We start from the raw sequence: 12,905 nt of genomic DNA, 5'->3' as shown, positions 1-12,905 counted from the left end.
GATGTATAGCGCCAACTATCGGATAATAGCTGAATTATGGTAGATTTCTTCGACGTAATGTCAAGGAAAATTGGATAAAAATGGCGAATTTGAATAAAAATTGACTAAAAATGGCGTCATTCAGCGGCTAATAGGTAAACTATGGTAGATTTCTTCGATGTAATGTCAAGGAAAATTGGGTTAAAAATGGTGAATTTGAATAAAAATGGCGAATTTGAATAAAAATGCCGAATATGTTACGGTCGTAGATAAAATATAGTATACAACTCGTAATGCTTAGATTTCTGCACGTGATTGGTTTAAATAACATATTATGTTATGGTCGTAGATAAAATATAGTATATGCAACGTGCCCCTTTCCACCGATCCATTTGTACGTCACGATCCAACACACCCCTTTCCAATACCTCACACGTCGGACCAATAACAACGGAGATATGCTTTAGTGCCGTTTTAGCTATGCCGCCATCTTTGTTTTTATGTTAACGTATTCGTTAGCCCCTCCCCTTTCCTATGATACCTCACATGTCACGATCGGACCAATAACAACGGAGATATGCTTTAGTGCCGTTTTGGCTATGCCGCCATCTAAAAATACTGAAATGGAATAAAAATGGCGGATTGGTGTCATCTAGCGGAAAATAACTATGGTAGATTCCATTATGGAAGATTCCTTGTGACGTCAGCATCTATCTCACTCTTACTCATTGGAAAGGTACTTCTCTCTCTAACACATTGATTTCCCTATCTTGATAGCAGAATCTGTTTTGTTCTTCTACTAGTAACCACGATTTTAGACGGTTTTTCGAAAATAACTCAAATATTAGTAAGTATTTTGTCGAAAAAACATTAGCAGCAAAAATATAGCCTGTAAAAAATTTATAAAAATGGTGTATGTATCACGTCTCTATACCTAGTAGAAGAAGAGTTGTAACTAATGAAAAGTAGGTTCATATTCGTCAAATTCCAAATAGAATACTTTAACGTGAAATAACCAAAAATGCAGCACGTTTGGGGGAAAACTTATTACAACTTATTTAAATTCTTTAAAAAAAGCGTCATTTTTGTCTTATAAAAACAAATTCTAATATCAAAAGTAAACAAGTTACGCTCAAAATAAAGTTAATCCCTTTTTTTTGGCAAAAAGATCGGGAAAATCACCCCCTAATTAGTACCTCAAATGTACTTAATTGTTACGACTTCACAAGTTTTTTGACTCGTGTATGTATTGTTTATATAATCTATAAGTTTCTTCGGTTCAAAGTCATTATTTTTGAAAGGGCTGTAGTTAAAAGGGGTTGAACGAGTCACTGATCACGAATGTATGCAAATTTAGAAACACCAAATCTTAATCAATTTTTGTCTAACAGAAAAGCAAAAAAATACATGATATTCAGAAAAGCAATGCTGACTTTTTTTTGTTTTTCGAGATTTTTGGCATCTCTAACAATTTTTAAGTTATCTTGAAAAAAAGCATATTTTTCAAAATTAAAATTTTTAAAAATTTTACGTTAAAACCAAATTTTTTAAAAAATAAGCACTTTGAATCAATGAAACTTACAGATCATATAAACACAACATAAATAAAATAATTTGTGGAGCGGTAACGATTAATTTTATTTAAGTTGCTAATTAGGGGGTGGTCTTCCCGATATTTTTTTGCCAAAACAAAAGGGACCAACTTTATTTTGAGCGTAACTTGCTTAAATTTAATGCTAGAAACTTATTATACAAACAAAAATAAAGCTTTTTTTAAGGCTTTTAAAAAGTTATAATGGGTTTTCTACAAAAAGTGCTTAATTTTTTTATTATTTCACGTCAAAATATTCTATTTGAAATTTGAGGAATATGAATCTATTTTTCATTGGCTATAACTCTGGTTCTACAAGGTCCCGAGACCTAACGCGTACACCATTTCTTTCACTTTTTTACAGGCTATATTTTTGCTAAGCACGTTTTTTTCGACAAAATACTTACTTCTTGAGTTATTTGCGAAAAACCGTCTAAAAATGTGGTTATTTTGTTGAAAAATGAACATATTCACTAGCAAATAACTGGAAAAGTGTTGACTTGGCGAAAGAGCTCTATAGAACAAAAGTTACTTAAAATTAGTCAGTTTACCCATTTCCGGACTTATTTTGGACATATATTTTTTCACCCCCAAATGGGGGTGAAAGTCACCCCCAGGGCAAAAACACACATCGGCACAGTATCACTTCTTTTCTTTGACATGTAAGCTATCCGTATGCCAAATTTCATGTCAAACCAAGCGGTTCTTTAAAATTTAGAGCAGAAACCGTGAAAGAATGTAGTACCCCTAATTAGCAGCTCAAAGGAAATTAATCGTTACCGCTTCACAAGTTGCTACTACTACTTATGTCTTATTTAGGCTATGGTCTCCAATAGAAGCCGTAGACTGCGTACAACGTCACGCCGTAGGAAAATTGTTCATTTTCGTAACTTTTAATAAATTTTGACGGACATAAACTATCTTACAACCGAAAATACTTAAAAAAGAGTAATTCTAAAAGAAATTCAAATTACGGGGTGAATTGAAGTGACCACCGATTTAGCCGGTGGTATCCAATAGACGCCGTAGGCTGCTTACAGCCTATTATTGGAGACCACCGCCTTATATGATCTGTAACTTTCATCAGTTCTAGGTGCTTATTGCGTTGGTAGGTTGGTTTTAAAGTAGATTTTTTTAATTTTGAAAAAATGGGTTTCTCAAAATATCTTAAAATCCATTAGTGATACTAAAAATTTCAAACAGTAAAATAATAGGTATAGGTTTTGCTTTTCTAAATATTTTAGATTGTTTGTTTTTCTGTAAGACAAAAATTATTGGTTAAGATATGGCTGTTCAAAATTTGCATACACTCGTGATTACTGACTCGTTCAAGCCTTTTCAACTACAGCCCTTTCAAAAATTAGCACTTTGGTCCCATGAAACTTATAGATCGTATAAACAATACATAAGTAAAGTATTTTGTGAAGTGGTAATGATCAATTTCATTTAGGATGCTAATTAGGGGTGATTGTCACTTTTTTTGCCAAAAAAGGGACCAACTTTATTTTGAGCGTAACTTTTGAGGTTACTTTTGATGAAGAAAAAGTGCTTCATTTTTTGGTTATTTCATTTTGAAATATTCGATTTGGAATTTGACGAATATGAACCTATTTTTCATTAGCTACCACTCTGCTTCTACTAGGTCTAGAGACCTCATACGCACCCACATTATTTTTTTCCACTCTGTAATCTATATTTTTTTTGCTAAGAATATTTTTCGATAAAATACTTACCTACTTTTTGGGTTATTTGCGAAAAACCGTTTAAAAACGTGTTTTTTTGTTGAAAAATGAACATATTCACTCACAAATAACTCGGAAAGTAACTCACCCCCAGGGCAAAAGCACACATCGGCACAATATCAATTTTTTTCCTAGACATGTTAGCTATGTGTATGCCAAATTTCATGTCGATCCAAGAGGTTCTTTAACATTTAGAGGTTTTGCAATATTTTACCGTTAGTGAATGGACTATAATTATTATTTTATATATTGCACTGGAATAAGTGTAACCCCCCATATTAACTTATTTATTTTTAGCACATAAACAAAATGCTCGGACAGGTAGATTTTTAAAATAATCATAGTAGGTATGTATATTATAGCATCAATATTTCGAACTTAACGCGATCCCTCTTCAGGTGACAGGCATAACTTTGATTTTTTTAAATGGGAAAGTACATCATGTGACACCTCATTTCAAAGCTTTTGAAGTATTGATTACAAAAATGTATAATACTTTTATCCTTTTTGAGACTGTAGGCGCAACATTTCGGTAGAATTTTTTTTAAATGCATTTTTTTCGAAACCTGAGAAAACTCTTAAGTATTGTTGAAAAAATTAAACACAGAATGAAATATTACAATATTACCGAGGGTCGAAAGTCCGTAAGAACTTCTATAATGTTTATTTTAATGAGTTACAGGGTGAAAAAAAGAGAAAATTGAGTGTGATTTTTAATTTCAAATAGGTATTATAGCATTCAAAAGCAAATTTTTATTTATTTTAATGGACTTCAGCCCTCGGTACCTAATAATCTACTCTTTCATTAGTTTTCTCAGGATTCGAAAAAAATGAATGGATTTAAAATTAATTCGACCGAAATTTTGCGCCTACGCTCTCAAAAACGATTTAAGTATTATACATTTTTGTAATCAGTATTTTAAAAGCTTTTAAATGAGGTGTCACATGATGTACTTTTCCATTTAAAAAAATCAAAGTTATGCCTGTCACCTGAAGAGGGATCGTGTAAAGTTCGAAACGTTCATGCTATAATCTATCTACTATTATTATTTTAAAAATCGACCTGTTCGAGCGTTTTGCTTACGTGTTAAAAATAAATAAGTTAATAGGGAGGGGTAACACTTATTCCAGCGCACTGTAAAATTTGATAAATGGTATGCTTACCTCTCATAGCTATGAGCTATGGACTCGATAGATTCTCTCAAATAGCACGCACGCGCAGTCCACTAAAAATTTTATATATAACGGAAATCCAGTTCTTTACCCCGTTCAAAATTTTAAATCATAAAAATGGCGTTTAAAAACAATATTGTGATCTTTTTGGTGTTTGTGTGTGAATTGTTTAGTGTGACTGTCGGTAAGTTTTACTTTGTTGGTAAATCAATTCAGAAAACTGTTTTTAAATTAGTTAGTGCTCTAATCAAAGTTTTCAACAAATTGATTGTACACCTACAACATTTCACAAGACTAAATAATGTTCTGGAAATAAAAAGTCTGTTAAATGTTATTAGCAGTTTTATAAGAAACACAATTATGTCATTATTTCTTCTTGTAGTAAAAATAATAATATGCAGTGTAATTTATTTATTATACAGTTGGATTTTTTATTAGAAAACAGTACGCTACTGCACACGAAGCTACTACATTTTTTGGCATTAGAGACTTAGGGAGGATTGCTACACAGCCCTAATCATTAATTATATTATTAAAAAAAAACTGTTAAAAATGGATTAAGTACCTACACTCTTTTTATTAAATGGCAATTAACATAACTAAAAAGTTCAAAATATTTCCTAAAAAATATGTTTACGCTCTTTTCAATGCCGGTATTACCTTTTTGAAAAATTAATATATACAAGGTGAAAGAAGTGAAAAAACAGCAACATATTTTTACATAAAAAACAGTAAAAACACAACTTCTGGTAAACCTATTCTTCCGGTTCAAGATCTCGATCTTAGTCATCAAAAAAGAACATTGATGCCAAATTTGGCTGAACTCGGACTTTTCGTTCAAAAGTTATCGTGCTATTAGTCACATATAAGTTTAGTCGTCATTTTGAATGCCCTCAATTTTTGTAAAAGACAAAATCTGAGATAGCCTTATATTTAAATGTGAACCTTTTTATATGTAGTATATGTGGTCCAGGTTATATGCTTCTACCATTAAATGCACAATAATTCTTATAATATTTGCACGAATTTGCCGCACATAGGTACATGTGAAGATATGTTATGAATTTATTAAATGATAATTAACATAATTAAAAAATTAAAAATATTTCCAAAAAACTATTTTTTCGGACGTTTCAATGGCGGTATTAACTTTTTGAAAAATTAATATATACAGGGTGAAAGAATTGAAAAAAAAACAACATATTTTTACATAAAAACCAGGAAAAGCACAACTTTTGGTAAACCGATTCTTCCCGTTCAAGACCTCGATCTTATACATCCAAAAAAAAGAGAACCTATATACCAAATTTGGTTGAAATCGGACGTCTCGTTCAAAAGTTATCGTGCTATTAGTCACATATGTATCGTCGCCATTTTGAATGCCCGCCATTTTTGTAACAGGGAAAATCTGAGATGGCCTCATATCTAAATTTGAACCTTTATATGTGTAGTATATGTGGTAAAAATTATATGATTCTATCATTAAATGCACAATTGTTTCACATATCGGCTGCACTAACAACGATCCACAGCTGTTCTCATTCTCTTTTGTAAATTACTCCACGATTAAAAAACATATTGAGGTGTGTATCACTTTACGATTTGATAGACAAGAAAGAAATTGAAAATAAAAGTTGGCAACACTTTAAACGCGTTTTCCTCAAAACTCCTTTTTCAAAAAACTGTTTGACCGACCCACCTGGAATTTTGTATATATTTCCTTGAGACATTCCTTGTGGTAAAGCTGTCGAGATTTTGTGTTTTATGCTTATTTTTTGTTTAACAATATGTTGATTTTCACCTTTTTTTGCAAAAAAATTCGTTGTTTTGTCTTCTGAGTGAAATCAAAAAGACAAAAGTCGATAAAACTAAAACAACAGCGTTACCTCAGGAAACTTATAAGCTAATAAAATCTTTTTGAATTTGTTGTTTACCATGATCCAATGATGAGGTCTGATGTCCACCGCCAAATTCATTGTTTTTTGAGGTGTTTCTAAGAATTTTCCGCCCTTGTCTTATTTCTCAATATTTTTCCTTGAATTTTTTTTGAATAAGCTATGAATTGTACAGAATATGCTTATTTAATTTAAAAATAAAATAATTCTACCATACTTAAAAAAATGTGCTTGAAATATTGATTTCAAACCCTACACCCCTACCCCACTTACGGATAGCTATGACAAGATTTTGATAGGCAACTCATGCAAGTAATATATTTGTCTATGTGTGAGATTTAATAAAAAAAAAAGTTTCATCCGTAAAGCCGATGGGTGAAGGTCGACCTAGATTCGGATCCCGTACTAAGACTGCTGTAACAACAAATCAATTTAATAAATTTTTAAAGTGGCCTCCATTAACGTCAATACATTTTTTAATTATATCAGAAAAATATTTCCTAACCTTCAGAAATACGTTCGGTTAATTTCTAATAAAATTTGCTCCATTCGCTGTTTGTTGCCATAATTCTTGTCGGATATTAATTCCTTGAGCATACGCAAGCAGTGGTCGGCAAACTTTTTAGCCAAAGAGCCAAATATGAACATTACAACAATTAAAACAAAATTGGGAGCCAAATCTGCTTGTTCAGCAAACTTTTATTACACAAAATAAAACTAAAGCCCTACTACCTAGCCCCATCCATAACCCCCAAAAAATTAAAACGTGTTTTTTTTCGTTTTTTGGCGATATTATCGTTTATAATCATCACAGAAACTTCTGTTTTCTTTCGTTTTGTAAGGTTTTATTTCCTACTGTATTTTTTACAAAAATTTTGGCGCAAAATCCATTTTTTTTAAATGTTGATATGTAGCACCAAAAAGGGAAAGAACAGCAAACGTGAGCTTTTTCAGCTGATCATAAGAATCAGGAATACTATTCCAAGCGCTGAAAATGATCATGTCTTCCTTCTCCAGGTCATTCAAAGCAGACCACTTGTGTTGTGAACATTTTTTTCTGCTCCAATATTTCCAATTCAACACGAAGACGTTCGAATTTAGAGCGTCATACCTTCTTGTTCTTAAATACATATTTCAAAGCTATTAATGCAAATGTTAAAAGGAGAAAATTTCAACTCGGTTATCGTAGCATTAAGAGGAATTTTGAGAAATGCTAAAATTTGTAAGTTTGATAAAAGCTAATTTATCAGCATCAGACGTATGTAGGTAGTGTTTTTCCCACCAAGTTTGTTTTAAATGAAAATATTATTGCGCTTTCCGTGGAAATTTGTGTCAGAGCCGCACCTGAGGAGCCAAAGAGCCACATGCGACTCCGGAGCCACACATCGCCGACCACTGCTCAAGTGTATTCTATGTCCCCAAAAATAAAAATTTAAGTGATTAAAACCAGGACTCCGAGCAAGCCATAGAAACTCTCTTCCTCGCCCTATCGATCTATGAGGAAACTACCGATCTGTGAGGAATAAATGTTTAAATAATTTTGTACCACCAACGGAAACTGTGGTGGGACGCCATCTTGCATAAACCACATAGCTCTTCTTAGTTTCATGGTACCTCTTCCAGCTCATCAAAAAGGGTATTTTGAAGAAATTCCAAATACGAATTGCCGTTGCAATTTGCAGGCAGTTCAAATGGACCCATTAAATTATCTTTAAAACCTTCCGGGACTAACATTCGGTCTGTGAGACGGACCACTTAGAGTTTTTACGATTATATCCAAATTGTCCGTTATATATCTTCGCCGCCATCAGTAGCTGTCTGATTCAGGTGCCTGTTTTTAGTGTTGAAGTTTGAGTCTTCGGTGTCAAGTGATCATGCATTTATCGGAATATTTTGTCTCAGAGACCGATGTTGGACGTGACGACGTGACATATTCGATGAAAAAAATATTTATATTAACGAAAAACGAGCGAACAAGTGTTGACAATTTAGTATCTAAATTGCCAGGAGTAAAAGGTAAAGGTAGATGCAAGAAAACAGCAGTGGAAAAATTTAGCTGTTTTTATTTTTAATTTATTCTCAGTTCATGTTGAAAGTGTGCTTGTCTGACGGCATGTGGATTTTCGTTGTTATTTCCCAATGTGACAATTTCTCCAGTTATAAACGCCTCTACGTGTGAAAGTGGCTTCATCAGTAAAAAGAATATTGTTAACGAAATTGTTTTTTTCTATTTTGTCCTATTCATAACCTCCTAAATGCCTTCTCTATTGAGATTGGCGATCAATATGACAAATTTCTCTCTGTTTTGGGCTTGATGAATTAAGTAATTTCGTGATGGTTGGTTCCAATCTCTGATGTTTTGTAGCCAGTATTCATAACAAATTCCATTCTTCGAGAAAGATCTTTGGGTAGAAAGTCCGGCACTGCAGTAAAATGGTAAGATTTTAAGTTTTCTTTTCTTAATATTCTGAAAACGGAAGCATGGCTCATTCCAATTATTGTTGATGGACGTCTGGTACTTACTTAATTAAGGTTTATTAGTGATTCTAACTAACACATCATCCTTCTGATTCATTGTGACTATTTTTGGACGTTCTACATCCCGCTTTGGATGGAATTGACAACATTGACCAGTTTCCGCTAACGGTCGTAAATATTTTCAAAAGTCTTGTAATGGGGTTCTCGTCTATTGACATCGGCGTACCAGGGCCGCCGCTAAAGTGTTGGCCGCCCGTGCGCAACTTAATATTTGCCGCCCCCTTCCAACACCTAATTTGTAAATACCTAGATACTTACTTGAACATTTAGACTAGTATCCATGATCCAAAGTCCATTCTATGTACATCCTAATATCGAATATCCTAATTTAGACGTCCATTTAATTAAAATAAACTATGAATAGATAACATAAACACATGAATGAGTTTACGCAAAGGGCGATGAATTTGGTAATGTGCGATAATAGTAAATCTCTGAAAATTATCTATTATTTGTATCTCTGTAAAAGTTAATTTTTTTAATTTGTTGAGGAAAATTTTTAACAACAAATTGAACTTCACTTGGATTCATTTTTGCAGGCCATTTTCCGGGATCATCTGAAACAAAGTATAAGCTTGAGCTTTCTGCACTTCAATCCAGAATAACTGGAACATTAGCTGTTCTATCTTGGTTGGTGGTTTCAGGTTCAAGCGTTTCAGTATCAGCTCTCACTCTATCGCTATTATTGTCATCAAATCCCCGTCTTTATCCGCAGTAAAATTCAATTATTTGGTACTTTCTTCGATAGTTTGAACTTCGTTTGAATTTGAAGGTCCTAAATTTATATGCGACTGTGCTTTATTTTCGCGTATGTTTTTTATCAAAAATGATTCCAGTGCGCCGCTAAGTTTTTGTTCTCCTCAGTCTTGCCTCTTTTATTTGTCTAGTTATATTGAAAGCCTGAAAGTCGTTTTCTTTTTCCTTTCGGGCATTTTAAAAGTATCACCAAAGAATATAGACCTTAGGTCTATATTATGGAGAGTATAATATTCTTTGGTACCACTTAAGAACAAGGCCGACCGAATTTAACAAAATAAAACCAAAGACACTTCACATAATTTATCCAAATAATTCGTAACCGTAACGCGTATATGAATAATTATTGCTCAGATCTCGACGTTACTTTGAAATACAGTAGGTAGTATTCAAAAGAAACGGGCACACTACTATATATTATAAACAAAATCGTTTATCAAAAGCGTGTCTAAAATCATCTTGAGTGAACTATAAATTCTCAACTTGAGTGAACTATAACCCATCTTTAACCATACAAAGGAACAATATTGTAACAGAGCAACCATCGAGTAATAAAAAAGATTTTTTTAAACCATCGAGTAATAAAAAATGCTTTTTTATTACTCAATGAGAGCAACTTAACAAGCACTTATCTAAATTCTCGAAAAGTAACCTATTCTCGTATCGTACTCTCTTAACAAATCATAAATGTTCAGAATTTGAAAAAATCGCATATGGACCACGTAAATAAAAGTCCGAAAGCCGACAGCCACTTTGAATTAAAAAGCATTCCCGGAACTACTTTATGGCTACAGCTGCAAAAGGGCAGTTCATATAATAAATAACATTTTCTGTTATTTTTGTTTAAATTGTTTGGATTATTATAGAATTATCTGAATCATTACTATTTATTTTTTGAATTTATTTTCGTTTTAAAAAAAGTATTATTATCACTGGCCGCCCCTATAATTGGCCGCCCGTGTGCGATGCACACTTTGCACACATGGTAGCGGCGGCCCTGGGCGTAGCTAGCCTCAGTTTTGGGGGGGGGGCGTGATGCCACAGCTACCGATTTTTCGGTAGATATACCGAATTTCTATCAAATCTACCGATCTATGGAAAAGTTTTTTTTTTCTACCGAAAATTTTTAATTTTCCCTATTATTCTGTTATTTTTTAGTTTACATAAAACATGAACTAATGAATAATATTTGTTGATTATTTTGATATTAATTTCAGTTCATTATTAAAAATTTTTTTGGCTGTTGCCCTGATAGATGAGGCAGTGGTTCCCAACGTTTTCCTCATGATCGCCCCGTTAGACAGGTTTTACCAGTTGTGAGTACTATAATCCCCCCCAATTAAATTGGAACAATTAATCAGTACCTTTGGGCCTGGTGTCCCCCATATATAGTCCAGGGAAATAAGATTTTTCTTGTGACACATCCCCTCCAGGCCGAAACCAAATTTTTTGAGTAGCATGGATATCTAAATTAATAACCTATACGCTGTACTTAAGCTGCCGTCAAACGGTCTTGCACTATAATGCCGTTAACAGCTATGAAGTCATTCGTATGATGCGTTTGACGGCATTTTCTTCGGCTGCCGTTCGCTTTCACTTGCAGTTCAGCATATACACGTGGTGAGTTAATGCACGAGTTGACGATTCTCTTATCTTATTTTATTATAGTGCCCGTCTTAGTATATAGTTACATGCGTTATATTTGCACCTAATTGTTAATTATTGTGTTGTGGGAATAATAAGTTTGAATTTGGAAAACTTGAATGACTTAGGTAAGTGTCATTATTGGGCGGCCGTTCGTTTTCTAAATATTGGTAGGTACTTTTAGTTAGGTTAAGTATTGGTATGTTTTTTTTTTCTTTTTTGGCATGGGCTGTCGCCACTCAGCCAGTCACAATAAGTATATTTTAAAAACTAAAAACATTTCAAAAATATAAAACAACACAAAAATAAGAAAGATAAAGAAACGTTACCGTAAAGGTGGTTGTTAATATTGTAATTATTGTATTCAGGAGTTAAGGTAGGAATAAGACAGGGTCACTTGCTTCTTCTCGTCTAGGGACCCTTCAAGACATTTCGTTTAGACATAACTAGACTAGGTCGCGGATAGGAGGTAAATACATATGGGATAAAACAAAGGTAAATAATCATGTGTGGATAATGCTTAAAGGTTGATTTTACTTTTACAAATAAATTCCATTAAACAGTCATATATTTTTTTCTTATTTAGAGAAAGTAGGTAACATAAATTATGAGGTGGAAATATATTATATTTTAATAAATTTTCAATTAGTTTATTAGTTTGTTGAGTATACTTTGAGCACTCAAAAAATATATGATTTAAGTCTCCCTCTTTTTGACAGTCTAGACATAGATTTGAAGATAAAATGTTAATTTTCGCCAAATGAAAAGGATAACAGGCGTGCCCAAATTTTATTCTAATAATGGAAGTTATATATCTGCGGGGAACCGAATAATTTTTAAACCAGTACTCAGTAGGCACTTTAGGTTGAATCATCGCATATTGTGAGGAACTATGTTTGCTAGATTCGTTCCATGTTCGTCTCCATTGTTCGTTAACTTCATTTTTAACAATTGCACACATAGGCGTAACCAGGATGATCCTAAGGGGGGGTTACAAGTACCTGAAAGGGGGGTTACAACTACTGGAAGGTCTCTGAGGCCTATGGTGTTAAGCGTATAGAGCTCAAAGTACATCCGAATGGGGGGGGGGTTATAACCCCCAAACCCCCCCCCCTGGTTACGCCTATGATTGCACATATATCTGGATTAGAAGGTTTATGTCCGGTTAACGATCCATGTGTGATGGCTTTTTTTGCTAATAAATCAACATGTTCATTGCAGGTGATACCTATGTGTGCTTTAACCCATAGGAAATGCACTTCTCTTCGTTTTTTATAGATTTCATAAAGTATTTTTTTAATTTGGAAGATATAGTTGTTTAAATTATGACTTGGAAATTTTATTGTCTGAATAGCTGTCAGTACGGAAAGTGAGTCAGAAACAATTACTGTAGACTTATTTTCTGTATTCATAAAATATAATAAAGCTTGATAAATTGCAATTGCTTCAGCGCTGAATATTGAGAAAGCATTATTTATTTTATACATTTTTTCTGTATTGTTTGATGGGACATAAAAGGCACATCCAGTGCCAAACGTTGACTTCGACGCATCTGTGTAGATAATTATAGACTCCGAAAAAACGTCC

The 12,905-nt window shown here is 33.2% G+C and overlaps 1 protein-coding gene across 1 annotated transcript in view; it reads left to right on the top strand.

Annotated features, from left to right (window-relative positions):
- The first annotated feature begins 4,470 nt into the window (after positions 1-4,470).
- Positions 4,471-12,905, top strand: part of LOC126883138 (platelet-derived growth factor receptor alpha-like) — a 78,502-nt gene continuing 70,067 nt past the window's right edge. Inside the window, exon 1 of the mRNA XM_050648392.1 lies at positions 4,471-4,669. Coding sequence (XP_050504349.1) covers positions 4,603-4,669 — 67 coding nt within the window. The 5' untranslated portion in view covers positions 4,471-4,602. The remainder of the gene's footprint in view (positions 4,670-12,905) is intronic.

The sequence above is a fragment of the Diabrotica virgifera genome, chromosome 4 (genome assembly GCF_917563875.1).
Source record: "Diabrotica virgifera virgifera chromosome 4, PGI_DIABVI_V3a".
In the NCBI taxonomy this organism is placed as follows: domain Eukaryota; kingdom Metazoa; phylum Arthropoda; class Insecta; order Coleoptera; family Chrysomelidae; genus Diabrotica; species Diabrotica virgifera.
Note: the sequence above shows the minus strand (reverse complement) of the source record. Positions and strands in the feature narration are given on the sequence as shown.